Here is a 27,369-nt window from a genome sequence, read left to right as displayed (position 1 = left end):
TGGCACTACACGCACCACCCTAATGTTTTCTCCCTTCACCACTTATGTACAAGAACAGCAGTCTATACTATCTACAAGAAGCTTTGCAGTTGCTCACCACGGCTCCTCTAACAGCATCTTCTAAATCCACAACCTCTACTACAAGGGGATGACAAGGGGAGCAGATACTGGAAATCACTACCTGCAACTTCCCCTCCAAGTCACACACCATCCCAACTTGGAAATCTATCACCATTTCTAGGTTAAAATCCTGGAACTCCCACTCTAATAGGACCATGAGTCTACCTACATCACATGCACTGCAGCGGTTCAAGAAAGTAGCTCAAAGGATGGGTAATAGATGCTGGCCCACCCAGTGAGGCCCACATGCTGGAAACAAACAAAATAAAACCTGGATAGGGATCAAACCTGTAAACCTTGCTGGCTTTAATGACCCATGCCAACAAACACAAACCACCAGATTTTCTCCTGTAAATTAAGTAGAAGATCTGACAAATCTCAGAATCCCTGAAGGTGACTGGTGTGTTGAGATTACCTGCGATTGATAGTTTGTCTTTATTCAATTTCACAGCTTGTTTCCGTTTCCCTCAGAGCAGTTGGTTAGAACCTTAAGTTTGAAGATTGCTTACACACATGGTTTTATCTTGTCTCACTGCTATCTGAGCTCCCTGTTTCAATACTATATTTATCTCAATGATGCACATTGCATTTGGAATCAAATTCACTGCACTTTGCATCAGCACTTGGTGCTGTGCAGACACAAGTCCTGCTCCGTCCTTTCTTCGCAAAACTTCATCTTAGCTCATTTTGATTTAGAAAATTCTGACCTGAAACTGCAACCAGCAACCAGATATTCCAGTAGGACTCAGTTGAAAATTTAACGGTAAGTTATTGTAAACAGCTGCATTATCAGTGGTAACACATCAAACAAGTTTGTGGTTGTTTTTATCATTTAAGCTCACTGAATCAAGCTCTCTGAAGCTCTGATTCAGTTTTATATAGTTTTCAAGCATCAGGGAAACTGTCAGGGATGCTTGTTCCAGCAGAACATTATTAGAGTTGTGGAATGATCACGCTATTGCAAATGAGAAGAATGAAGCATGTATGAATATTTTTCCCACCTTCTTTCACAGGCTGGTTTGAAATATTTGTGAGGTTTGTGCATGCTGTACAATATGAGATCAGAATCAAGAGCTAACAGGGCATTTACTGTTGCATTGTAACTCCACCTTAAAGCAATAGATATTGTGCATTTAAGCTCATTGAACCTAACTATTTCCAGTGACAAGCGTTTGATTGTCTTTTCCAGAATTACTAATGAATGAACGTCCTGATCCATTTCTTTGGTACAATGTCACTATCGATGTGTGCTTTTTTTTCCTAACTCATTGTTCAGCAAGAAGAAAGGACTGACCCCAGCCACGATGCCACTAGCTGGAACTCCTGCCCCAACCAAGAAGAAAAGGACAACCAGAATAATTCCAAAAACATTGAAGGATGGTAAGGTCCTGCATTTATAACATCACACTCAAGGCGACAAATGTAGCTTTCCCTAAAAAAAAACACTGGCCCCTTCCAGATAACTGAAAGCACTTACTAGATTACATTGTCATTTCGTCTGCAGTATATATTTATTTGTAACTACTTTGTAACAAATTCAAGTGAGAAACGGGGACTCCTTCGGAAAATATTAGAATTGCTGAGTGCTATTTCCTTGGGTTTAAGGTTTTCAAAATCCCAAACTACTTGACAACAAGCCCCATATTTTACCCGTGTTGTTCAGCCTGTCTTTTCTATTTAAGACAACCCTTTTGGCTATGAGTCAACACACCCAATTATAAAATACTCTGTCATGCTATTCAGTTCTTTAACCTGCTAATTAAAAAAGTTAGAGATGCTGTTTGATTGATTTATTTCTGCACATTTTCTCAGTAGCTTGTAATTTTACAACATTTGTGGAGAACCAGGTATGCCTTCTCAGATGACAGGAGTGCACTTTAATTCGGAGAAGCTGCTGACAGTAGTAACAGCTGAAGATGGTGTGTGATTGATTTATTGACCACAGGTTAGCAGCGTCTCGCCATTTGCAGCACTTTTATAGCTCCATCGATATATTTCAGACTAAAGTCCCAAAAAGGCACAAGGCCAAATGTGTGTTCCACTCTCCTGTCCCAAGCCTTAACATCTTTCATGTTTGTTGTGTTTACCATTCTCTGTCAAAGCCGGAACCGAGATTAACCTTGGGAAGAAAATCAGCATCCCAAGGGATGTGATGTTGGAGGAACTGTCACTATTGAAGAATAAAGGATCCCTGATGTTTAAAGAGAGGCAACGCAGGGTCGAAAGGTTCATCTATGAATCAAATCCTGATGTCTTTAACACAGATTCGATGGTATGCATTACAACCCATTTCATATCCAATATTGGTCACTTCAGGTCAACATACAAATTCCTTTCCACAGATTTACTAGCAATTTATATATAATTGACACACGTGTGCTACTTCAGTAATTCAGTTTCAGAAGCCACAAATTCAAATGTTTCCTTTTCATCCTGAACTGCATTGCAATGGCTACATCACATCACCAATTACATCAGCACCATGAGCATAGCAGCTCATCACCTCACCTCCTCCTCCGAAAACATTTACCATTTCTCATACCAGTCACTGTCCATGGCTTGCCTGTCACCTTTATTCCCTTAAGTCCAAGGAGCACAGAATCCAATGTATCTCATACACAATCAACTTAGCCCTTCATTTCCAGATCAGGCTTCACCACATAAGTCATATTGAGCCACACGTTCCTCTGCCAAAATTGATCGCTCCAACTGGATTATCTGGGAGAGAGGAAAGAAACTCCTGTTTCTCTCCTTGTCAACAAACCCCCTGACCTTAGCCATTTAGATCTCAGCTCAAACTAGAAGCATGTGAACTTCTTGGACTTTATTTTCACCAAGATAAATACCAACTACTCAGTCGCCTCTACTGCTTTCTCCCTTTTCTCCCTCTTCACCAAACCGAATCTTGCTTCAGAATTATTTCTCTCACTCCTGGGCCTTCGTCACAATCTCTGTTTCCCTCTCTTCTCCCCAGAGTCTTTTCCATTTCCCCAATATTCCCATTTTATCTCACATCATCATGAGATTCATCTTCTGTTCTCTTGATCCTATTCCCAATAAACTGCTGACTACTCAGTTCCCCATGCTAGATGTTCTAGTAATGGGTTCAGTCCATTTCCAAAATGTTATCGCCTTTTAGCTCACAAAATATTTTTGCAATTCCTGTCTTCCTGAAAACGACTATCTAAGCTCCAACTTCCATTTGCTTATCAAAGTCTTTAAATATACATTTCTGTCTGAAATCTGTGGGATTTTTGTGCAATTCCCTGTTTGTATTTCTCAAATTCTATTACTCTCACAGTAGTGAGACAACCAAACTAAGACATGGATGACATTGGCTAGTACTTTATAGTACTTTATCCCTCAACTTCCTCGATATCTCAATAAAAAACAAAAGAACTGTGGATGCTGTGAACCAGGAACGAAAACAGAAGTTTTTGGAAAAGCTCAGCAAATCTAGCATTATTGATGAAGAAAAATCAGAGTTAACATTTTGGGTCCAGTGATCCTCAGAACTGGGGAGCTCTGAGCAAAGGTCACTGGACCAAAACATTTTCCTTCACAAGTGTTGCTATACCTACTGAACTTTTTCAGAAACTTCTGTTTTTTTGCTCCTTGATATCTCTATTTCTTTGATATTTCAACTAAAACCTCTACTCTCCACTTCTGTCAATTTCTGTGGAACTAGCAGTATATGGTAATCCTATTAATTGTATACTGTTGCCAAAACATCTACAATAATGTTTCTGTTCTGATCCTGCATCGTTAACTTTGAAGCTCATCAATATTCATTCTTTCCTTATGATACTGCTTCATCCAATGCTGTAACTTGATAATGATTTCAGGAGCCATGGCTCACTTTCAAAAGTTCTACCTCTCTATCAGCTTTCTTGAACATCCAGTACTATTATTTATCAGGTTGCTTGTCCAACATAGTCTTGATGGGAGATAACAAAGTGTAGAGCTGGATGAATACAGCAGGCCAAGCAGTATCTTAGTGCTCCTAAGATACTGCTTGGCCTGCTGTGTTCATCCAACTCCATACTTTGTTATCTCGTAGTTTTGATGGGCTCAGTTTTATCCAATTATGCCAGCTGAGACCAAAACCATTACTTTTGGCAAGTGCTTTATACTTTATTTATTCATGGGGTGAGGGCATTGCTGACCAGGCTGCATTTATTGCCCATTCCTAATTGCCCAGAGGGCAGTTTAGAGTCAACCACATTGCTGTGGGTTTGGAGTCACATGTAGGCCAGATCAGGTAAGGATGGCAGCTTCCTTCTGAATTAGTGAACCAGATGGGTTTTACCAACAATCAACAATGGATTCATGATCATCATTAGACCCTTAATTCCAGATGTTTGATTGAATTCAAATTCCACCATTTGCCATGGCAGGATTTGAACCTGTGTACCCAGAACATTATTTGGACCTCTAGATTAACGGTCCATTGAAAGTACCACTAGACCATCGCCTCCCTGCTGGAATACTGTTGGTACTGATTCCATTCCCTTCTCTGATCATAGTCTCACATCAAATTAAGTAGCCTGGAACCTCAGCATCCCAATCAAGCCCAAAACAATCAAAAGTAGACTTAAGAAACTTCTTCACAGTGACGACTTTGTGCAAGTGTGATTGTAAGCTCAAAAGATCAGTTGAAGTTTTGAAAGTAGAAATAGATATGCAATGGGAATTAAAGGAATAAATTGTAGATTTCTCAAAGATGACTGTGGAGATGAGAAATGTAGTGATAATAGACATTATCATAGTGCTTGTTTCCGCAGTAATGTATTAGACAGTGTGTTGAAGTCTGCAATTAAATCAACTGTCTACACAATATATTAGAATTAAGCATTTTGGTACCTTACTTGTGACATCGAAGAACTTTTAAATAATTTATTCATATTTCTGTCCAGTTTTGTAAAAACAGCTTTTCTTTTGCAGAAGAAGGCATCAAAGTGTTATAACCAAACTACCCTTTCAAATTATTCCAACTCATCTATTTGAGTCCTCCCTCTCAGTCCTCCATCCAGCATGCCGCCAGATGTGCTGAGTTTCTCCAGCACTTTCTGTTCTTCTTTCAGATTCCAGCATCTGCAATATTTTGCGTTTATTATATTAAGGCGTTTAAGTTTACCGATGATGCAAATTGAGGTGGGAATGCAACCTGTGAAGAGGACACAAACTTTAGATCAGTGACAGCAACACAGCGAAGGAGAGAGAACCTGGGAGTGAACAGCAACAGCAGAATTAATACCTGAGGAGTGGAGTCAGTCAGAGCAAACGTGGAGCTGAATCTAAGCTCCAGAGACAATGTCACAACTCAACAAATGACATAGGCTTGGCTGCTTAGGAACAAAGTTTTCAGACTGAGTGTGTAGTGTCTGGAAAGAAATACTTAGTTGTTACAGTTGTAGTCTACGAGGAATAGATAGCAGGAGTGAGGGACCTGAGTTTGGTGATTAGTGGGATTTTTTTATTCATTCACGGAATGAGGGCACCACTTACTAGGCAGCATTTATTGCCCATCTCTAATTGCCCAGGGGGCAGTTAAGAGTCAATCACATTGCTGTGGGTCAGGAGTCACATTTCAGCCAGACCAGGTAAGGACGGCAGTTTCCTTCCCTAAAGGACATTAGTGAACCAGATGGGTTTTTCTAACAATTGACAATAGATTCATAGTCTTCATTAGACCCTTAATTTCATATATTTATTGAATTCAAATTCCACCATCTGCCATAGTGGGATTTGAACCTGGGTCCCCAGAACGTTAACTGGGTCTCTGGATTAACAGTCCAGCGATAATACCACTAATCAGTTGTATAAGTTGTATTACCAGTCCCTGTAATATTGTCTGCAGTTCATAAGGTTTGTTTAGGTGATAAGGTTCACAATGGCAGAAGAAATTGGCACTGTGGAATGCTCCTCCTACAAATTGTGGAAAATCAGGGACATGTCCAGGGCACTTTATAGGCTTATTAGCAATAGGCAGCATGGTTTTGTGCAGGGAAGGTCATGTCTCACAAATCTGATTGAGGTTTTTGAGGAAGTGACAAAGATGACTGACAAGGGCAGCACGATCTATTGTGTAAATGGCAATACAGGTGGATAAAGTGGTCAAAAAGGCACTTAGCATGCTTTCCTTCATCAGTCAGGGCATAGAATATAAAAATTAGCAAGTCATGCTGCAAGTCTATAGAACTTTAGCTAGGCTGCATTTGGAATATTATGTGCAGTTCTGGCTGCCACACTACCAGAAGGATGTGAATGTTTTGGACAGAAATGGTTTATCAGGATGTTGTCTAGTTTGGAGTGTATTAACTATAAAGAGAGTTTTTATAAACTTGGCTTGTTTTCACTTATTGGAGGCAGTATTGTGAAGATTCATCATTTCATCACTGTGATGGAAGGGTTGTCCAATGATGAGAGACTGAGTAAATCTAGTCTATATTTTTTGGAGTTTTGTAGAATGATTTAGTAAAATTTAGAGGTTATTCAGTTGAAACATCTAAGTTTTTGAAGTGGCTTCATCAGGTAGATATTGAGAGATCGTGAGCTTCATGAATAACACCTCAACCTTCAATTCAGTATTTTACAAGTTTCCACTCTGAGCACAGAGTTCAACCACTTCATATCATAAATCCTTTCTCCCATTTGTTTCTTTTCTCTTTGCCTTTTTTTGTTTTCTTTTACTTTTCCTTTCAGGCAATAGCACAACTGCACTATTCTTCTCTTGCTGTTTTCTTTGGCCTCGGAAGACGAATTGTTATGTCATTTAATTACTGCTATCTACCATGCTATCACAGACCTATCTTTTGTCCTTGTTCCACCAGCTCTTACTCAGAATCCATCACATCTCCAACTTGTCTCAGTTGTGATGGAAGTCATTGAACTGAAACACTGACTCTGTTGCCCTCTCCATAGATGCTGCCCAACCCAATGGCATTTTCTGGTTTTATTTTGGATTTCAGGATCCACATTATTCTGCTTTTTGTTTTGTTTTAACTTTTTGTATGATGAGTTTATTTGAAATGATGGGAGGAAGATACTAACACAATTGTTGTGCAACATTACAGCATGACAGAGCTTCGTAAAGTATTCCACAGATCCTGTTCCTCTTCCTGTTTGGAGGCAGCTTTCCATCCCCATAATTCCAATCACTGTTCTTTCTCCACACTTCAACTAGCCCACTCAGTCTACCCCTATACACCACAATACTTTTATTTCCAAATGACCTCCATTTACACATCACAAACTGATTTTGTTTTTCTTGACTTCTACGGATGTTAACACCTATTAGAACTTCAATGCGTATGATAATGGCTAAATCTTCTAAAACTCAGACTGAAAGTCTTGAGGGAAGCTGGTGCTGATATAGAAGTATTCAACTGAAAGGTCTGGAAATACGAGATTCTCAATTGACGAACCCAAATTCAATCAACCAATCAGAATAATAATGGATTATATCTTACATTTGAGCAATGTGAACACGAAACTTTTATATTTTTTATTCCTAATCTTTATCTCTTAGGACAACTTTCAGAAGTACTTACCTGATTCTGGTGTTGTGCTGAAGACTGGGTCAGGGGGTAGCCAGATGACTGGACAAACAGGATTCGGAATCAGAAGTGGGTACACTCGCTATGGAACACATTCAAGTGGCAAAGCACCAGCACCGTATCCCAAAGCTCAGCATCTAGCTGCTGTTTCTGGTATTACTGGGAAACATGGGAGCAGTCATGATCAAATAGCTGGAGGGAGCGGAGGGGCTGGAGGCCTTGAGGGCCATGGAGGTCAGGGTAAGTACCTGAATATGGTGCTTTTGAATAGAAGTCATGTTTATTAAAACTTGCTGGCTTTGCCTTGTCAACAAGGTGAATAAACCTCACATGGGAAAGCTGATGCAATCTCTGAATGCTGTTTTCTTGGACAACTCCCCTTTTCTAGGAGAAAGTAAATGGTAATAAAACTGCAGTTTGTGTATGTGTGAGGGGTGTAGAGAGTGTGTGTGCTTATGAGGGGGGAAGAGAGAGTGTGTGTGTGCGCGTGTGTGTGTGTGTATGTGTGTGACTGAGCGTGTGTGTATGTACATGTTATGTGAGAGTGTATAGTGTGGTGAGGTCACCTGTAGTATGACATGAATCCAAGATCACGGTTGAGGCCGTTCTCGTTGGGACCGAACTTGGCTATCAGCCTCTGCTTGGCAACTCTGCGCTGTTTTGTATCCCAAAGTCCACTTTGGAAGATGTTTATCCAAAGATCAGAAGCTGAATGTCCTTGACCGCTGACGTGTTCCCCCACTTGGAAGGAACATCACTGTCTGGCAATTGTTGCACAGTGTCCATTCATCCACTGAAATAGCATCTCCAAGGATTCGCCAATATACCATGCCTCGGAGTATCCTTGCCTGCAGTGTATGAGATAAATAATATTGACTGCGTCACATGGTGGGTGGTGTTCCCATGTGTGATGACAGTGTCCATGTCAAAGATCTGACATGTCCTGCAGAGGGTGCCATGACATGGCGGCCTTGTCCATCTCAGTCCAACACTGGCCCCTCCACATCGTGAATGTTGTTGGCAGCAGCACCATCTCAGATGCTCTGATCAATACACTAATCACTTTGCTCCAAAGCTTGAGGTTAGTCTGGGTAGAAAAAGGCAGAAGATTAGAAAGAATGGCCCTGGTGTTATTTTCAAACCAGAGAATCACTTATAAAGTCCTGAAGGCTGCCAAAATCATAAAATGCCCATCTAAATTTTATAGAATCATACAGTACTGAAGAAGTACTTCAGCCCATTAGAATATATTACTGTCTACACTAGTCCCACTTTCCAGAACTTGGCCCATATCCTTGAATGTTATGGACCCTCTAGTACTCATCCAAGTACTTTTTAAAGGATGTGAGGTTTTGTACCTCAACTACCCTTCCAAACACCCATTCCAGTGCATTCCAGACACCCATCACCCTCTGGATGAAAAACATTTTACTAAATCCCCTCCAAACCTCTCCTTTTCACTTTATACTCCCTTTGTTACTGACTGTTCAACCAAGTGGAACAACTGCTTTCTATTCATCCTGCCTACGTCCTTCATAATTTTGTACACCTCTATCAGGTTCCTCTTCAACCATTTCTGCTCCAAAGAAAACAATACAAGATTATTCAGTTTATTTTCACTGCTGAAATGCTCTAACCCAGCGACATCCTCTCTGATGAAGGGTCTAGGCCCGAAACGTCAACTTTTGTGCTCCTGAGACGCTGCTTGGCCTGCTGTGTTCATCCAGCTTCACACTTTATTATTACCATCTTATTGAATCTCTTTTGCAAACCCTCCAATGCAATCACATCCTTCCTAGAGAGCAGTGACCGGAACTGCACATAATACTCTACCCGTGGCTGAACCAAAATTCTGTACAGCTCAAACATGACCTCCTTGCTGTCATAATCTCTGTCCCTTACGTCTTCTTGGCTGCCCTATTAACCAATCCTGCCACCTTCAGGGATCTGTGGACAAGCATCCCAAGATCCCTCTGTTTCTCTGAGTTTCCTAGTGTCTTGCAATTTGTGCATCTTAAGTTTCAAACTGAACAAGCCAAATTAGCAGTGAAACAGAATAATGAAAAGAAATCTGTTTTAATTGCAGACAGCTACCAGGATTACATTAAATACAAAGACCCCAGCCACGTTGCCAGTGACCTGAATTCTTTTGTAGATCACATACCAAAATAGTTATCATTAATGCTTGATTTAGGCTCTGCATACAGGTTTGACAATGTTAATTTTACAACCTTCTCATATGAATTTGGGCCATAACAAATGAATTATAAATAAAATGCATTTCTACATTTTCCAAGACCTCAGAATATCACAGAGTCAATGAAATATATTTGTTTGCAGTTACGTAGTGGTTAAACAGAACAAATTTTCCAGAATGGCACCAATTTTTGACAGAAATTTTCTTGTTTGTTATTTGTAAATAATTAATGGGAAAGTAATTTTAAGCTTTCAACAAACAGATAATAAACATGAAGTAGATTGTTTTTTTAAAAAAACTTACTTGTGACATGTGCATTGCCAACAAGGACATACTGGCAATTCAAAGCTGACTTGAAAAAGTGCCATTGGGAATTGAAGTTCGCTCAGGGTCTTGTTTCAAAGACATGAAAATGTTTCTCGGCAAATCTTGCATTGGAATCTACCCTCGACACATAGTAACAGGGAGAGAAAATCAACCCTCTTGGAAAAACGACACTTCAGGGGTAACCAATGGACTTGCACTTCAGGATCTTCAATGAAGAGCAAAGCCTGTACTCATTGGAGTTTAGAAGAATGAGAGCAACCTTACTGAAACATACATGTTTCTTGACAAGGTAGCTGTGGATAGGTTGTTTCTCCTTATGGGATAGTTCAGGGTCACCTTTGAAAAAAGAGATGGAGTTTAATCTAGACAAATATGAGGTGATGCATTTTCTCTCAGAAGGTAAGAATTTATGTAATTTTTTAATCACAAAGGGCTGTGGAAGTGGGGTTGTCAAGTTTCAGGGCTGAGATAGATTTTCAATCAGTTGAGGAATCAAGGGTTCTGGGGAAAAGGCATAAAAGTGGAATGGAGGGTTATCAGATCAGCTATGATCTCATTGAATGACATTACAGACTCAATGGACTGTTGCTGGGATTACTTCTGTGCCTACCTTTTATGGCCTTAAAAGTGAAGAAATGGAAAATTATGATTCCACAATGTTTTTGAACTTCAAGAGTAATGAGATCAAACTATTTTCATAAGAAGAGAAGCACATTAATGGAAAAGAATTGCTGAACACTAAATTGAATGAGGCCCAACAGGATACATTGGACAATATGTGGCCAGAGAGAGATGAAGCTCTGTTTGAGGCAGGAAACTCAAATAAATAATGGCAATAATATGAAAAATAAGGTTTCCCTGAGGCACTGGTCCAAAATGTACAGTAAGTGTTCTAGTTCATATATGTCATCAACAATGTTACTCTTTATCACTGCTCTCCAGTGAGCAGAGTTAAATGAGTAACGCTGCAGAAATGTTTTCACATTAATACTCATATCTGATGAGCCTCTCACCTTTGGTTTTGCTATGTTACAGGGGCAGCAAATGGTGAAAAAGGATCTGAAGGAGCTGGGAAAAAGCACATTACAATATTGAAAACCTATGTGTCACCTTGGGAACAGGCCATGGGCAACGACCCTGACCTGAAGGCAACCATGAGTTTACACATGGAATCTCCATCTGGCACAACCAAGTTGCGTTCTTATAAATCTTTCAACAGGTGAGGTTCCTGATGCCAAGTTAACAGAATGAGTTAGAATTCAACAGCAGGGATAATGTTCCTCCTCTCTCTAGAATCTTCTTGGTCTCATTGTGGTGTGTACTTTCCATCTACCTTTCCATGTACCGGGGAGGTACTGGCCTAGTGGTATTATCGATGGACTGTTAATCCGGAGACCAAGATATTGTTCTGGGTTTGAATCCTGCCACAGCAAATGGTGGAATTTGAATTCAATAAATATCTGAAATTAAGAATCTATCCATGAATCCATTGCTGATTGTCGGAAAAATCCGTCTGGTTCACTCATGTCCTTTAGGGAAGGAAACTGCCATCCTTTCCTGGTCTGGTTACATGTGACTCCAGACCCACAGCAATGTGGTTGACTCCCAACTGCCCTCTGGGCAATTAGGAATGGGCATTAAATGCTGCCTAAAAGCAACACCCTTGTCCTGTAAATGAATAAAGGAAAAAAACCCAGCAAGTATCCAACTTCCAAATCTTACAGAAGATGTGTGTGTGTGTAATCCTACAACAAGTAATTCAATGTCTGATTCCCCAAAGCCTGTCCACCATCTACAAGGTACAATCCTCCCTCCTTGCGTGGATGGGTGCAGCTCCATAAACGCTCGAGAAGTTTGACGTGGTGCAGGACAAAGCAGCCCGCTTGATTGGCACCACGTCCACAAACATTCTCTCCCTCCACCACCAGCCCACAATGGCAGCAGTATGGACCACCTACGAGATACACTTTCTTAGATGGCGCCTTTCAAACCCATGACCAATGCCATCTACAAGGTTAAGGGCAGCAGATACCAGGGAATATCACCAACTGCAAATTCCACTCCAAGCAACACACCATTCTGACTTGGAAATACAGTGCTGTTCCTTTACTGTCTCAAAATCCTGGAACTCCCTCCAAAAAGCATTGTTACACATTACTACAATTAGTATTACATATTAGTGTACCAACAAATGAATTGCAAAGTTTCATGAAGGCAGCTCAACATCACCTTGTCCAGGGCAATACAGATTGACAATAAATGCCTACTTAGTGAGTGAAGCCCACATTCTCTGAATGTATAACTAAAAATTCAGGTGATAACAACATTTCTTTGATTTTCTCAAAAACACCCACAAATGTTGCCTCTATGCCTCGATTGTCTTGTGTAACAGCTGACATTGTGGTTTATTTAAGATAACAGACTTGCTGACATGATTGACCATACCCATGAATCCCTGCAGTTCTGTCATATTTTGAAATCTCCTTTACTGGTCTTGTCTTCTGCTGATCAACTCTCACATCAAATACATCCACAACATGCCTAAGGAATTTGACAGGTTTCTGTAAGAATTCGCAGTTGTTACCGAGTCCTGCTTCTTGTAGGTGTTGTAGCACACTTCACACTCCAGTGCATTCTTCTACATGAGTGAATCTGTGTACCACGATATCTACATGGGACACAAAACTCTATCCAGCCCTTTAGGATGCTTGCCATTATCCTCTGGAAGAATTCGAGTGCTGATAGGATACTAAAGCATAATGTTCCAATTGGTGAAAGGTTGTGAGTAAATTAAGACTCTTCATACATGCCTTCACAGACAACATGCAATGAACTGTGCATTCAAGTGCATTTTTCAGCTGTGAGAGATCTGGGCAGATCTTGAGATCCATTGGGCTTTGGCACTGAGTCCATTCCAAGCACCAACATATTAGTTTGCTACAGGTGAAATAATCCCTTGCTTTAACATAAGAGTCAATTTCTGGATGTAAACAGACATTGGCTTCATTTTGGCAAGTGCAGCAATGTTGTATACTGTTTCCAGTTTTTCCAATCCTTGCATTGCTGTGGAAATTCAGTTTCAATGTTTTTAGGTTGATCTTCTTGACTTGAAATTCTTAACTTGGCGAATCAAATGCCATTTGGTGCAGGAATAATTTTGGTTCAGTCGCGGAAAGTTTTAATTATTTTTCTCTTCCTGTATTGAAGTGTTGGATTCAATTACCCTCTGATTTTCAGTTCTATACCTCGTGGTCCATATAGTTAAACTTTTCACCAACAACCATTTTCTATCAGAAAGAACCAAAGCTGCTGCACCTGTGTCCAACTTAAAGTTTGAATCTTAAAACAAATCTTGTTTCCCCTTCTGTGGATATCAGCCCTCAAGTATCTTCTGCTTGATTCCAACATCTTGTCCAGGAAATGCATCACGACATCATACAAATTTTCTATTTCATGGAACTTGTTATCTTTTGAGGTCTACTCTTTTAGATTATTCTGTAAAACCTTCTTGCTGTGACTCATAGCATAGAAGTGACATTTCTTGCATAAATAATACATGAGATCTTTGGTGAGATAATTTTCAGACCAGCACTTTTTCTGCAACATTGATCACAGTTACCTGAGGGTCCTCCTTCCAAACACCAATTCACTGCACCCTACGCCCTACACCCTCCTCCCCAACCCCGAGACCCCCATACCACTGTTTTATTCACAACTCTTGTCTGCTTTTGATTGTAAGATATTGCACTTGGTTAGTCATTTTTGGGATATGGTTCTCCCTATCACTTCAAACCACTGATCAATTTTTCTTCCTGCCTTCTGTCTGTCTTCTCATTGAATTGCCTTTAACTCATCTCTTGACTTCAAGTGGACAGACAATATTTAACTAAGACACCTAAACAATAACGTCCCTGATTAGTTCTTTTAAGCTGCCTTAAGCTTTTAACAATTCTATGCAAGTCTGTAGAGATTGTTAATAGAAGTATCAATATCTTCCATCTATCATTAGCAGAACTTGCTAAATTTTGTCCAGATGATAATGTATTTTTTGCAGATTAAAGTAGGTATCTCGCTCTTTTATTATATCTGTTCATGCTGTGTTGTTTTTATTAATTCTGTACCTGACGAGGATAATGTTTACACAGCCACCCATTGCACACAAAAGTGAAAAGGTAAAGTTGTCACATTCTTACCAGACCATTGGAGTGCTCTCTCATCAAAGAGTGACAACTGGTGGTAGTTTTACCTGAGGGTCACCATGACTCAGCCAAGGGGAGAGATTGAGAAGGAGTGTTGTTCATGGTAACTTCAGCCAGTGCAGGAATGGAAAGCATGCTGTTGGCTTCATTCTGAGTCACAAAACGACATTCAATCAACTGAGCTAAACCAATACCCAACTGTGTACTGACTTGCTCACTGTCTGGCTTCGCAACAAGGCCTGGTGCAATACAATTCAGGCACTTATCTGCTTGACTTTTTCTGCAACATGATCAAAGCTTTTTGTAATGACCAACTCACTTAACCTGTTTATATTGCCTCTACAGATCCATGTGTCATCCTCTTTACTTGTTTTCACACCTCATTTTGTGTTATCTGCAAACTTGGCGAGAGCCAAATCCCACACTTCAGTCACTGGGGAAGAATACAAGGCAAAAAACTAGTGCCTCAGGAGAAGTCTGCATGTTCACAGGAAAATATATGGGGCAAGATCAAAAAGAAGAGTTCAACTGAGAATCAAATTGTGAAACAAGTAGATAGTTTCCCTCTCTTCCATTCCCTTTGTTTATTCTTTACTAGGTAATGGTGGGGTGGCATCTTGAATTGCTTTAATCTTTGAGGTGAGTTCTGCTCGGAATGGGGTTCCAGGATTTTGACCTTGCGACAGTAAAGGCACAGTGATATAGTTCCAAGTCAGGATGGTGAGTGGCTTAGAAGAGATCTTGCAGAAGGCAGTGCTTACATGCATCTGTTGTCCATGTCTTTCCAGATTGGAGAGATGGTGCATTTTGGAACTGCTGTCAAAGACTTGGTGAGTTGTTGTAGTGCACCTTGTTGACAGAACACACTGATGCCACCGTGTATCAGTGGTAGAGAGAGTGAATGTGTAAGGTGGTGGATGAGCTACTTTGTCTTGGATAGTGTCATGTTTCTTGACTGTTGTTGGAGATACATTCATCCAGGCAAGTGGACAGAAATCCATCACACTTCTAACTTGTGGATGGTGGACAGGCTTTGGGGAGTCAGGAGGTGAATACCCTGGCACAAATTTTCAGCCTCTTTTATTTTTGAAATGCAACCTGAGAATGTATGTTTGTGTGACTTCTATTGCTGCTAACATCAAGGGAGTTCATTTTGTGTAGCTTGCTAATGTTTACTGACAATTAGAAAATGTTTATGTCACAGCTTTTGTTGTTTACCACTTATCAAATAGCTGTGTGGAGTACCCAGTCTGTAATAGTTGTGTTTTTTAGGCTAGCTGAACAGTACCTTGCTTGCCCATTCAACTGGAGGGCATTTTTTTAATTAAAGGCTCAAAGTAACCAGCCTGGACATTAAAATTTCCAAAAATGTTTAAAATAACTGTCACAATACATCAGTTTTTCTTGCAAATATCCCAAAGGCAGTGAGAATTGCAATATTCATAACCCTCGGTCTCTGGCAACTGTATGTGACCTGATTAGTTTCCTTAAATTAGACTGTTGCTCTGTGACTTGATATGGCCGTGTCATTAGATACAGCAGCTTAGCTCTGAAATCACTGCCTACACTCTTCCAGTTGCCTTATTAAAGAAATTGCAACCTTCCTGGAGAAGGACATACTTTCAAATAAATATGAGCTACAATTCAGATTAAACATAAAAATCTTCACAGCATCTTGAGAAATTGTGGGCATTAGGTGCTCTGAATATTTAATTTCCATTAACAAATTTTAAAATCTAGTCCTTTTCAAAACCAGTTGGATGGTATGTCACTTAAAATCAGGAATGTATAGCACTAGCATTCCACCAACTGCTATGTACTCGTGTTAATGCTCCACACATGCGTCCTCCTACCTGTCTTCACCTAATCCTATCAGCATTTTTGCTCACTACTTCTTCACTGATTGTCTTTGAATAAATTCAAAGGCAGAGTTTTGTATTTGGTTTGTACAACAGTGGGAAACCGAAGGCATCCTTCCAAGAAGGGTGAAAGAGACTGGTGCTGCCTTCTAAATTATAATTGTATATTATAATTTAAAGCTGAACTTGTGTTTAAAATTGTTTTCAGAACTGCCATGCCATACGGAGGGTTTGAAAAGGCAGCCAAACTGATGACTTTTCAGCTCCCTGAATTTGATACAGTTCCTCCAGAACCCGAGCCTGTGGTCGTATTTCACCAAGACATCAGCTGCCGGCCAAACTTTAACAGGACCCCGCTGGGCTGGACTCCAATGAGCACAGAATCTTTGGTTAACCTTGGAATAGATCTCGAGTTCAACGCTGAAACTGATGACCTGTAGAAGGCACGAACGAGTGGCTTAAAGTCACTTGTTTGGCCTTAGCTCAGGAGCACTTTGAACAGATTGCATTAGAAGTGACATTTGGCTAGAATCATCAGTGTATCATTAAATAGTCTTTAAAAGTTGGTGGCTTCTCAAGACCTCTTCCCTCCTCCATTATTAACATATTTTGTTACTTTATTCAAATACTGATCTATAACAGGTTTCAGGTTCCTGTGACAGTTGTGGTTCACATTATTTAAGTAAGATTAAACAAAGCAAAATATGACTGAGATATGTTTTTTGCCTTTGATGCCTCTAAGACAGTAATGTTATCATGCAACTATTTTCTAAACAAAATAAAAGATAACAGAAAAGCATTGACTATATTTAGTTCTGTATATGAAACACAGCATGAATCTGTAAATGCTTTTCACATATCTGTATTTGATGCTCCAAATCTAGTCCAACACCCAGAAAATAGCTCTCCCAGTTTAATACCAAAAGCAGCAAGATTAATTTACACAGTACCCTAAATCTAGTAAAACATCAGAGGGTGCTCGGTAGGATTGCTATCAATCAGAATTTGACACCAAAATCAACATGAGGAGATATTAGGCAAAAGCTTGGTCAATGAGTTTGGTTTTAAGGAGCAGTTTACAGGAAGAAAATGAGGCAGAGAAGGAAATCTGGTCCCAAGGGCTATGCCTGGGTAGAAGGAATAAAATTAGGGATGGTAATGAAGCCAGAATTGAAGAAATACAGATTTATTTATTTTTCCTTATTCTATCATGGGTTTGAATGTCGCTGACCAGGCCAGCATTTAATTTGCCCTTAAAATGCACGGCATGCTCGGCCATTTCAGAGGCTAGTTAAGAGGTAACCACATTGCCAGGCCAGGTTAAGGACAGCAGATTTCCATCCTTAAAGGACATTAATAAACCAGATGATATAGCAAGGACTGCAGATGCTGGAGTCAGAGATGCCAAAGTGTGGAACTGAAGGAACATAGCAGGCCAGGCCTTTCTGAAGAAGAGTCCCGACTTGAAATGTCAGCTTACCTGTTCCGCTAATGCTACCTGGCCTGCTGTGTTCCTCCAACTCCACACTTTGTTATCGAAATTAAGAAACCAGATTTTGTTTTATCACAATCAATGGTCACCATCGTTGAAAGTAGCTTTGCATTCCAGACTTAGCAACTGAACTTAAAATTCCACTAGTGGGATTTGAACCCAGGTCCCTAAAACGTTAAACGCGATTACGAGGCCAGTGACATTACCGCAGCACCATCATCTCCCCTTCTTATGTTGGAGGGTTGTTGAGCTGCAAGTGGTTACAGAGTTAGATATGGCCAAAACTGATTTGAAAACAAGGATAAAGATTTTAAAAACAAGGTATTTCTGAACTAGAAGCCACCATAGATCAACGGTGATGAATGATGAGTAAATGACTTCAGTGCCAATTATGATTTGAACAGCAGGGATCTGGATAACCTCAAGATAATCTTAAGGATAGAAAATGGAAAGTCAGCCAGGAGAACATTGGAATAGTCAATCTCAAAGCTTTCAGTCGCAAAGGAACTGAGGCAGGGGAGTTGGGTGACCTTAGCGAGTTGGAAATAAATGGTCTTATGAATATTGTGCAGCAATGTCATATTGCGAAACACGAAATCTGTGTCAGTCAACTGAAATCGCTGATTAGTATCAGTTTTTTATTTACTCAATCATGGGGTGTGCGTGTTGCTGGCTAGGCCAGCATTTATCGCCCACCTCTAATCACCCAGAGAGCAGTTAAGAGTTAACCACATTGCTGAGGGTCTGGAGTCACATGCAGTCCAGTCCAGACCAGGTAAGGACAACAGTTTCCTTCCCTTAAAGACATTAGAGTGGTTAGTGGCACTGTCTTATCCATGTGTGCTGTTTTACTAGAAAAGCCCCTCACACATTAACTGAACAAACATCCGCTACCACTCATTAAAGCACTAAAGACTCAATAAAACAACAGCACATTGCCATATTTATATAAGCATGCAATCATGATCACAGGTTGAATACAATTGTTTTTTACTTATTTCATACTTGTTTAATAGAAATGCAGTTAGCTATAATATTGTTCGTTGGTAATACTCTCTTAACCCTGATCAGAAGTTATGGATTGAAGTCCATCTCTGAAATTTAAAAGTACCATCTCAAATATGGCCACAGCATAGCTCAGGGGGAATATTAAATTACCTGGGGTGCCATTTTTCAAATTAGATGTTAAACTGAGTTCGTGGAGGCCTGTTCAGATCTAAGATCCATGGTTCTTTTAGGAACAAGAAAATAGGGTCGCCCAATCAATCCATTCATCTCTCAATCGACTCCAGTAAAACAGCTTGGAGGGAAGGAGGTTGTCATAGCTATAGAACATGAAGACAAGTCAGCAATCACAACTGCTCTCCTGGTACACAACCCATCACATCACCATGGTTCATGATCAATTTCATTAGCACAGAAGCAGAAAATGAGAAAGAAGCATGGATGAAGAAGAATTCAAGCATCACAGATGTGGTGATGTCACTGGGGCCTATCATACTCCATATATTTACAGCAAATACATTTGTTTGGCAACAACTATATAAACAAACCTGTTCTAGAGGACAAATATATAAGCACAGCAAGTTGGTGAGTGAGAAATAATCTTCAAAAGATGAATAAAAGTTAACTCATTGGACATGGCTGTGTATTCAGAAAGCACACTTAACATGGTGAATCACTGAAACAGAACAGCTCTCTTAGGCCTGAAACGTCAGCTTTTGTGCTCTGAGATGCTGCTTGGCCTGCTGTGTTCATCCAGCTCCACACTTTATTAGCTCTCTTTCAATCTTTGTTCATTTCACTACTCCCCCAGTGATATGCCATGTTATTGTTTTCATTGAGAATTTTAGATGAATGACCCAGTTCCAACGCATGGGACATTATAAGCCTTGAGGAGGTGGCAGATAGAGTAAAAATGAGAATGAATGAACAGATGGGGAAAATGAAACACTAAAGAGTGGGTTGAGCAACCGTACATGGAAGACATTGGGACATTTGCATATGAGACAGTGAAACGGAACACATTTATCAGGAATAATTGTAGAGTGATGACAATACAATTATTCCTTTTAAGTGTGCTCCGTTTCACGGGTACATAAATGGGTCACAGGAACATCAGATGTAGGAGCAGCAGTGAGCCATTCAGCCCTTCCAGCCTACTCCATACTGATTAAGATCATCTGGCAGTGGCCTCAATTCCACTTTCCTGTCTGAGCCCCATAATCCTTAACTCTCCCATCTAACAAAATGTATCTAAGTCAGCCTTAAAAAAATTTCAAGACACAGCCACCATTACTTCTGAGGAAGAGAATCCCACACTCACTTTTGAGAGAAAAATATTCTCTTGTTATTCTTGAACTACACCCCTATTTTAAATCTCCCCTACAGGAAGAAACATTTTCTGGGCATCTACATCACCCATTACCCTCAAACTCTTAGATAATAAAATGTGAGGCTGGATGAACACAGCAGGCCCAGCAGCATCTCAGGAGCACAAAAGCTGACGTTTCGGGCCTAGACCCTTCATCAGAGAGGGGGATGGGGTGAGGGTTCTGGAATAAATAGGGAGAGAGGGGGAGGCGGACCGAAGATGGAGAGAAAAGAAGATAGGTGGAGGGGAGAGTATAGGTGGGGAGGTAGGGAGGGGATAGGTCAGTCCAGGGAAGACAGACAGGTCAAGGAGGTGGGATGAGGTTAGTAGGTAGGAGATGGAGGTGCGGCTTGGGGTGGGAGGAAGGGATGGGTGAGAGGAAGAACCGGTTAGGGAGGCAGAGACAGGTTGGACTGGTTTTGGGATGTGCAGTGGGGGGAGGGGACGAACTGGGCTGGTTTTGGGATGCGGTGGGGGAAGGGGAGATTTTGAAGCTGGTGAAGTCCACATTGATACCATTGGGCTGCAGGGTTCCCAAGCGGAATATGAGTTGCTGTTCCTGCAACCTTCAGGTGGCATCATTGTGGCACTGCAGGAGGCCCATGATGGACATGTCATCTAAAGAATGGGATGGGGAGTGGAAATGGTTTGCGACTGGGAGGTGCAGTTGTTTATTGCGAACCGAGCGGAGGTGTTCTGCAAAGCGGTCCCCAAGCCGCCGCTTGGTTTCCCCAATGTAGAGGAAGCCACACCGGGTACACTGGATGCAGTATACCACATTGGCAGATGTGCAGGTGAACCTCTGCTTAATGTGGAAAGTCATCTTGGGCCTGGGATAGGGGTGAGGGAGGAGGTGTGGGGGCAAGTGTAGCATTTCCTGCGGTTGCAGGGGAAGGTGCCGGGTGTGGTGGGGTTGGAGGGCAGTGTGGAGCGAACAAGGGAGTCACGGAGAGAGTAGTCTCTCCGGAAGGCAGACAGGGGTGGGGATGGAAAAATGTCTTGGGTGGTGCTTGAGAACCCTGCAGTCGAATGGTATCAATGTGGACTTCACCAGCTTCAAAAGCTCCCCTTCCCCCACCGCATCCCAAAACCAGCCCAGTTCGTCCCCTCCCCCCACTGCACCACACAACCAGCCCAGCTCTTCCCCTCCACCCACTGCATCCCAAAACCAGTCCAACCTGTCTCTGCCTCCCTAACCTGTTCTTCCGCTCACCCATCCCTTCCTCCCACCCCAAGCCGCACCTCCATCTCCTACCTACTAACCTCATCCCACCTCCTTGACCTGTTCGTCTTCCCTGGACTGACCTATCCCCTCCCTACCACCGCACCTATACTCTCCTCTCCACGTATCTTCTTTTCTCTCCATCTTCGGTCTACCTCCCCCTCTCTCCCTATTTATTCCAGAACCTTCACCCCATCCCCCTCTCTGATGAAGGGTCTAGGCCCGAAATGTCAGCTTTTGTGCTCCTGAAATGCTGCTGGGCCTGCTGTGTTCATCCAGCCTCACATATTATTATCTTGGATTCTCCAGCATCTGCAGTTCCCATTATCACCCTCAAACTGTGTTTCAGTTTCAGATCATCTCTTATTCTTCAAAACTCCAATGGGTAATGAGATAACTCCACAAGGGCCAGTATCTGTCACCAAGTCACCCTTTATTTACAATGCGCACAGTACATGACACTGGTCTGATGTTCTCAGAGTGAACAGAGCCACTGACACTCCTACATATATCTGTCAGACAGGGCTCCGTGATTGGGCCAGTTTAACAGCCTCAATCAGTGAACTCATATTCTATGAGTTCCACCTGGCTGACCTTGTTATAATCACTAAAAGTACAGACCTAACCTATTCAACCTTTTGTCATAAATTACTTGTGGGTGACCCATGTTTAGTCCTTTGTGATTTCACTGAGTCCGATAAAGGGAAGCACTGAAGGTACATATCACATTTTTAAAACTGAATTTGCACATTTTATTTTCTTAAGCTCAAGCTTATCAACTTATTCCCAAGGATGTGCTTTGACTCATGAAACTTGAGTTCAATGCATTTACTCAAATGCCACACAGAAACAGCACTGAGCACAAAGGCAGAGCTTCGTACCTTTCTCATCCTGGCCAATAGGAATCTCAGCAACAATATCCTTTTTGCTATATGAAAATCAAAACTCTTACACTCTGACTCAGTCCCTGACAGTAATTCAAATTGTTTCAGTGAGTGTTACTTTGAGTCTAATGGTATCTTATTGGCACACTGTGGGATAACTTTGTCTCAGATCAGGCATGATCTTTCTGAATGGCAGAGCAAACTTGAGGGGGTGAACGGCCTACTCCTGTTCCTAATTTTTATGTCCAAATGGGTGAAGTTGTGAAATTTGTAACAGTGAATCTGCACCTGTTATACACCCTACCTGTTATATTCCCCACTTACATACTTCATCCATTGTATGTCCCTATTATTGTGCATTCTGTTCGATTTTCCTTTACACTGAAGTCAATTACAATGGATACCAAATACCAAGTGACCAATTCAAAATTGCTCAATTAACATCTTGCATAATTTGTACTATATATATACTGCCTTAGCTTGAAATAGTCCTTTAAACATGAGACAAGTTGGAACACAATATCATTGAGGACATGTAAAATAGTTCATGAATAGTATCTGACTCGACATTAAAAAAATAGCAAATTAAGCACTTTGATAGCTGAGGACTCACACGTGTACAGCATGTTATTACTTCTGATTACTGTATATTTTTGGATGGCACTGCAACAACTTCAGTTGGGAATGGACAAGAAAATCCTTGCTGACTCAGAACAATACATGGTAACTTCTGGGTGGAGACAGCAACTAATGAAACATACAGTAACCTGGGTTCTGTTATTATGGGCATGGAATACAAGAGCAAGGAGATGATGCTGAACTTGTACAAGATACTTGTTGGAATTCAGCTGCAGCATTGTGTACAGTTTAGGGCACCACTCTATAGGAGGAATATGAATGCATTAGAGAGAATGCAGAGGAGGTTTACAAGTCTGATTCCAGGTATGAGAACTTCAGTTATGGGAATAGATTGAAAAGGTTCCCTTTGGAGGGAACAAGGCTAAGAGGAGATCGGAGATGTTTTCAAAATCCTGAGGGCGTGGAATAGAATAAGTAGGGAGAAACTGTTCTCACTTGATTTAAGGCGATTTGTAAAAGAAGCAAATGTGGCGTGAGGAAAAAAAAATCATTCAAGTCATTCAGATTTGCAATGCACTGCATGGAGGTGTGGTGGAAGCTAAATCAATTGAGCCACTGAAGAGGATTTTATTATTGAAGTAGAAATAGTGGGTATGGGTACAGGAAAAAGGCAGGAGAATGTCACTACGTCATGACGTTTATTGGGGCAGCTAGTGCAGATAAAATGGGCCATTTTATGCTAAAACACTTCTGTTTCTGCTTTGTACATAACCTACCTGAGCTATGGGTAGTGAACATAATCCCAGACTCCATTTATTAGATGGTGTCACAAATCATTAGAAAGATTGTTGAAAACAATTCATTTGTGACAGGAGCTGCAGATTGTACTGATTGGAACAAGGTCAGTCAGGTGGACCTTACAGAATATGAGTTCCCTGACTGGGGCTGTTAATTTGGTCCAGTCAAGGAGCCCTGGTTGACAGATATCAACAGGAGTGTCAAGGGGGTCTGTTCACTGCAGGAGGTGACTCTGAGCTAGCTGGGTCAGTGTTACGAACTATGTTTGTGTAAATTAAAGCTGGCTTGCTGACGGGATACCAGCCTTTGTGGAGTTATTTCACAGATGCTCTTTCTTAAACAGATACTATAAGTGTTAAGTTCTGGTTTATTATCCACATGAGAAGTCAGTTGTTCGGATCAGGGCAGCAAATTGTAATACAACAAGAATAAATTTTGAAATTGAAAGGGAATAATCTATTACCGAAAAAAAACATGTGTTTATACAGCAGCTTTCATGATCCTAGAATATCCGAATGTTATTTGCAATCAAAATTCTAATTTTTGAAATGTTATTGCTGTGCTGTGTTAAAAACACAGGCAATTTACACAGTAATAAAGTGTGGAGCTGGATGAACACAGCAGGCCAAGCAGCATCTTAGGAGCACAAAAGCTGACATTTCGGGCCGAGGCACTTCATCAGAAAAAGGAGGTCTAGGCCCGAAATGTCAGCTTTTGTGCTCCTGAGATGCTGCTTGGCCTGCTGTGTGCATCCATCCACACACTTTGTTATCTCGGATTCTCCAGCATCTGCATTTCCCATTATCTCTGATCACAATTTACACAGTATCTGCTTGATATCGGAAACGTGCTCTTTCTCTCATCACACTTCTTCACAAGTCACATTAATTTGTTTTACCCAGTACTTCATATGGCCAATCATATGCTTTCTCTATAGTATACCGGCTGGATAGATCATATTTTGATTTGTTTTAGTTTTAATGAAGGGCCTAGATTTGAAACATAGGCACATTGTGCTGTAGATTTGCTTGAACAATAAAACAGGAGTTTATTAATAAATTATTTAAAAATTAATAAATTAAAACTGTTGGTTTTTAAGAAAACCTGCAGTAAATGTATCAGAGATAATGGGAACTGCAGATGCTGGAGATTCCAAGATAATAAAATGTGAGGCTGGATGAACACAGCAGGCCAAGCAGCATCTCAGGAGCACAAAAGCTGACGTTTCGGGCCTAGACCCTTCATCAGAGAGGGGGATGGGGGGAGGGAACTGGAATAAATAGGGAGAGAGGGGGAGGCGGACCGAAGATGGAGAGTAAAGAAGATAGGTGGAGAAGGTGTGGGTGGGGAGGTAGGGAGGGGATAGGTCAGTCCAGGGAAGACGGACAGGTCAAGGAGGTGGGATGAGGTTAGTAGGTAGCTGAGGGTGCGGCTTGGGGTGGGAGGAAGGGATGGGTGAGAGGAAGAACCGGTTAGGGAGGCAGAGACAGGTTGGACTGGTTTTGGGATGCAGTGGGTGGGGGGGAAAACCGCAGGAAATGCTACACTTGTCCCCACACCTCCTCCCTCACCCCCATCCCAGGCCCCAAGATGACATTCCACATTAAGCAGAGGTTCACCTGCACATCTGCCAATGTGGTATACTGCATCCACTGTACCCGGTGCGGCTTTCTCTACATTGGGGAAACCAAGCGGAGGCTTGGGGACCGCTTTGCAGAACACCTCCGCTCAGTTCGCAACAAACAACTGCACCTCCCAGTCGCAAACCATTTCCACTCCCCCTCCCATTCTCTTGATGACATGTCCATCATGGGCCTCCTGCACTGCCACAATGATGCCACCCGAAGGTTGCAGGAACAGCAACTCATATTCCGCCTGGGAACCCTGCAGCCATATGGTATCAATGTGGACTTCACCAGTTTCAAAATCTCCCCTTCCCTCACTGCATCCCTAAACCAGCCCAGTTCATCCCCTCCCCCCACTGCACCACACAACCAGCCCAGCTCTTCCCCCCCACCCACTGCATCCCAAAACCAGTCCAACCTGTCTCTGCCTCCCTAACCGGTTCTTCCTCTCACCCATCCCTTCCTCCCACCCCAAGCCGCACCCCCAGCTACCTACTAACCTCATCCCACCTCCTTGACCTGTCCGTCTTCCCTGGACTGACCTATCCCCTCCCTACCTCCCCACCCACACCTTCTCCACCTATCTTCTTTACTCTCCATCTTCGGTCCGCCTCCCCCTCTCTCCCTATTTATTCCAGTTCCCTCCCCCCATCCCCCTCTCTGATGAAGGGTCTAGGCCCGAAACGTCAGCTTTTGTGCTCCTGAGATGCTGCTTGGCCTGCTGTGTTCATCCAGCCTCACATTTTATTATCTGCAGTAAATGTAAATACCCATGATACCAAACTCCTTTGAAAATTGAAGACACAAAACTACTTTTGCATAATACCATAAACACCCCATGTACCATAGTCACTTGAGAGTTCTTGTATCTAAAACCTTAATAGGGTTTAAGTCACTTCAACTTATAGACTGGAACTTCAGACATCTTCTTTCTGGAGTTATTGTACATTTGATTTTAAATGTACTCAGCTTTACATAACCTTTTCAGAGTTTTATTCCAACACTTCTGGTCTGGTACTAGCATTAACTCCCTACTTCAAAGCAATCTAGTTCACCACATATCGTTTCTTTCTCAGGAACACTCAGTTATACAGCCATTCTATTTTGAGTACAGGACTGCTCAAAACTCAAAGTAAAACTAAAACTAAAAGTCTCCTTCTCTAAGATATGGTGTTGCCCTTCAGCTTAAAAATCAAGTTACAGAAGCTTCTAAAAAACATTGTGCGTAATTGTACATGCATAAAGTCTAAGATATACTAAGAAAAATAGTGGTGCACAAAAAAGTGTACACTTTGAAGCTTGGCCTCAAAAACTGTTTTAAAAGATATCACCACGGTTACAGAAATACTTACAAGTTATTCATTTCAGACATGTAAAATCTACGGGCTACGAACTCAAAATCCAAACATACAAGAAACAATATTTAATGAAAATATATAAATCTCAGTTTACTTCACTCAATGGACTGCAGCAGTCAAAGAAGACTCCATCACCTTCTCAAGAGCACCATGCTGTGCCATCCAACAATGTCCGGTTCCCATGAATACAATAAAAAATTCTCTCCAATAACAAATAATCTCACTTAAATTTACTGTCCAGGCAGCAACTCATCAAGAGTGCAGCATTAAAACCTACAACAATCTCGTTAGGCACCTGGTCAGTAGTTCATCGGGTTCACAGGCCAAGATCATAAGGACCTCTGCTCCTGTCATCACATAGTCAACTGCAGAACATTCTACCTCAGTATAAGTCCAAGGTGCCCACAACAAAGTCATTGCTATATAATAGCATTCAATAAAATGAATCATCACTCTTCATCCAACTCGTTTCCCTGTACGAGCCACACAGTCTAAGTTCATCAGGAGGGTAGTTGTGACAGGTAAGTTGGTGAAAGCTGACACTAACCCAAACGTGTCTTTAATCAATAACTTCCTCAACTCCTGGCCAAATACTATCCCATGCACCATCTCATATGGTGAATTCTATCACACCATGTGGTAACAGTTGAGGATCTCTGGCAGAAGAAAACACGCACCTGAAATCATTCTGTCTTTGTATACCCCACAGTCATCCTCTCAGCTTTGGTGTCCATGGTATCAGCTGGCCCTTTTAAACCATTTCCAGACTGGTCAAG

At 41.4% G+C, this 27,369-nt stretch overlaps 1 protein-coding gene and 1 long non-coding RNA gene across 2 annotated transcripts in view; one reads left to right on the top strand and one right to left on the bottom strand.

The window, feature by feature from the left end:
* Window positions 1-717: 717 nt before the first annotated feature.
* myoz1a (myozenin 1a) lies at window positions 718-17,060 on the top strand. Its single transcript, XM_048563654.2, has 6 exons — window positions 718-883; window positions 1,397-1,500; window positions 2,223-2,392; window positions 7,652-7,919; window positions 11,239-11,422; window positions 16,470-17,060. The coding sequence occupies exons 2-6, from the start codon at window positions 1,425-1,427 to the stop codon at window positions 16,699-16,701; spliced, it is 930 nt and encodes a 309-aa protein (XP_048419611.1). The 5' UTR covers window positions 718-883; window positions 1,397-1,424; the 3' UTR covers window positions 16,702-17,060.
* LOC132206364 (uncharacterized) overlaps window positions 5,005-27,369 on the bottom strand; it is a 32,701-nt gene continuing 10,336 nt past the window's right edge. The window contains exons 2-3 of the long non-coding RNA XR_009443007.1: window positions 8,246-8,766; window positions 5,005-5,287 (exon numbers count right to left, since the gene is read on the bottom strand). This is a non-coding gene — a long non-coding RNA (uncharacterized LOC132206364). The remainder of the gene's footprint in view (window positions 5,288-8,245; window positions 8,767-27,369) is intronic.

The sequence above is a fragment of the Stegostoma tigrinum genome, chromosome 37, assembly GCF_030684315.1.
Source record: "Stegostoma tigrinum isolate sSteTig4 chromosome 37, sSteTig4.hap1, whole genome shotgun sequence".
NCBI lineage: Eukaryota > Metazoa > Chordata > Chondrichthyes > Orectolobiformes > Stegostomatidae > Stegostoma > Stegostoma tigrinum.
Note: the sequence above shows the minus strand (reverse complement) of the source record. Positions and strands in the feature narration are given on the sequence as shown.

Coding starts and splice junctions, on each gene's coding strand:
- myoz1a (XM_048563654.2), top strand. CDS start 1,425: ATGCCACTAGCTGGAACTCCTGCCCCAACCAAGAAGAAAAGGACAACC. Junction 2,393..7,651: donor TCTTTAACACAGATTCGATG/GTATGCATTACA, acceptor TTTATCTCTTAG/GACAACTTTCAGAAGTACTT. Junction 11,423..16,469: donor TCTTATAAATCTTTCAACAG/GTGAGGTTCCTG, acceptor AATTGTTTTCAG/AACTGCCATGCCATACGGAG.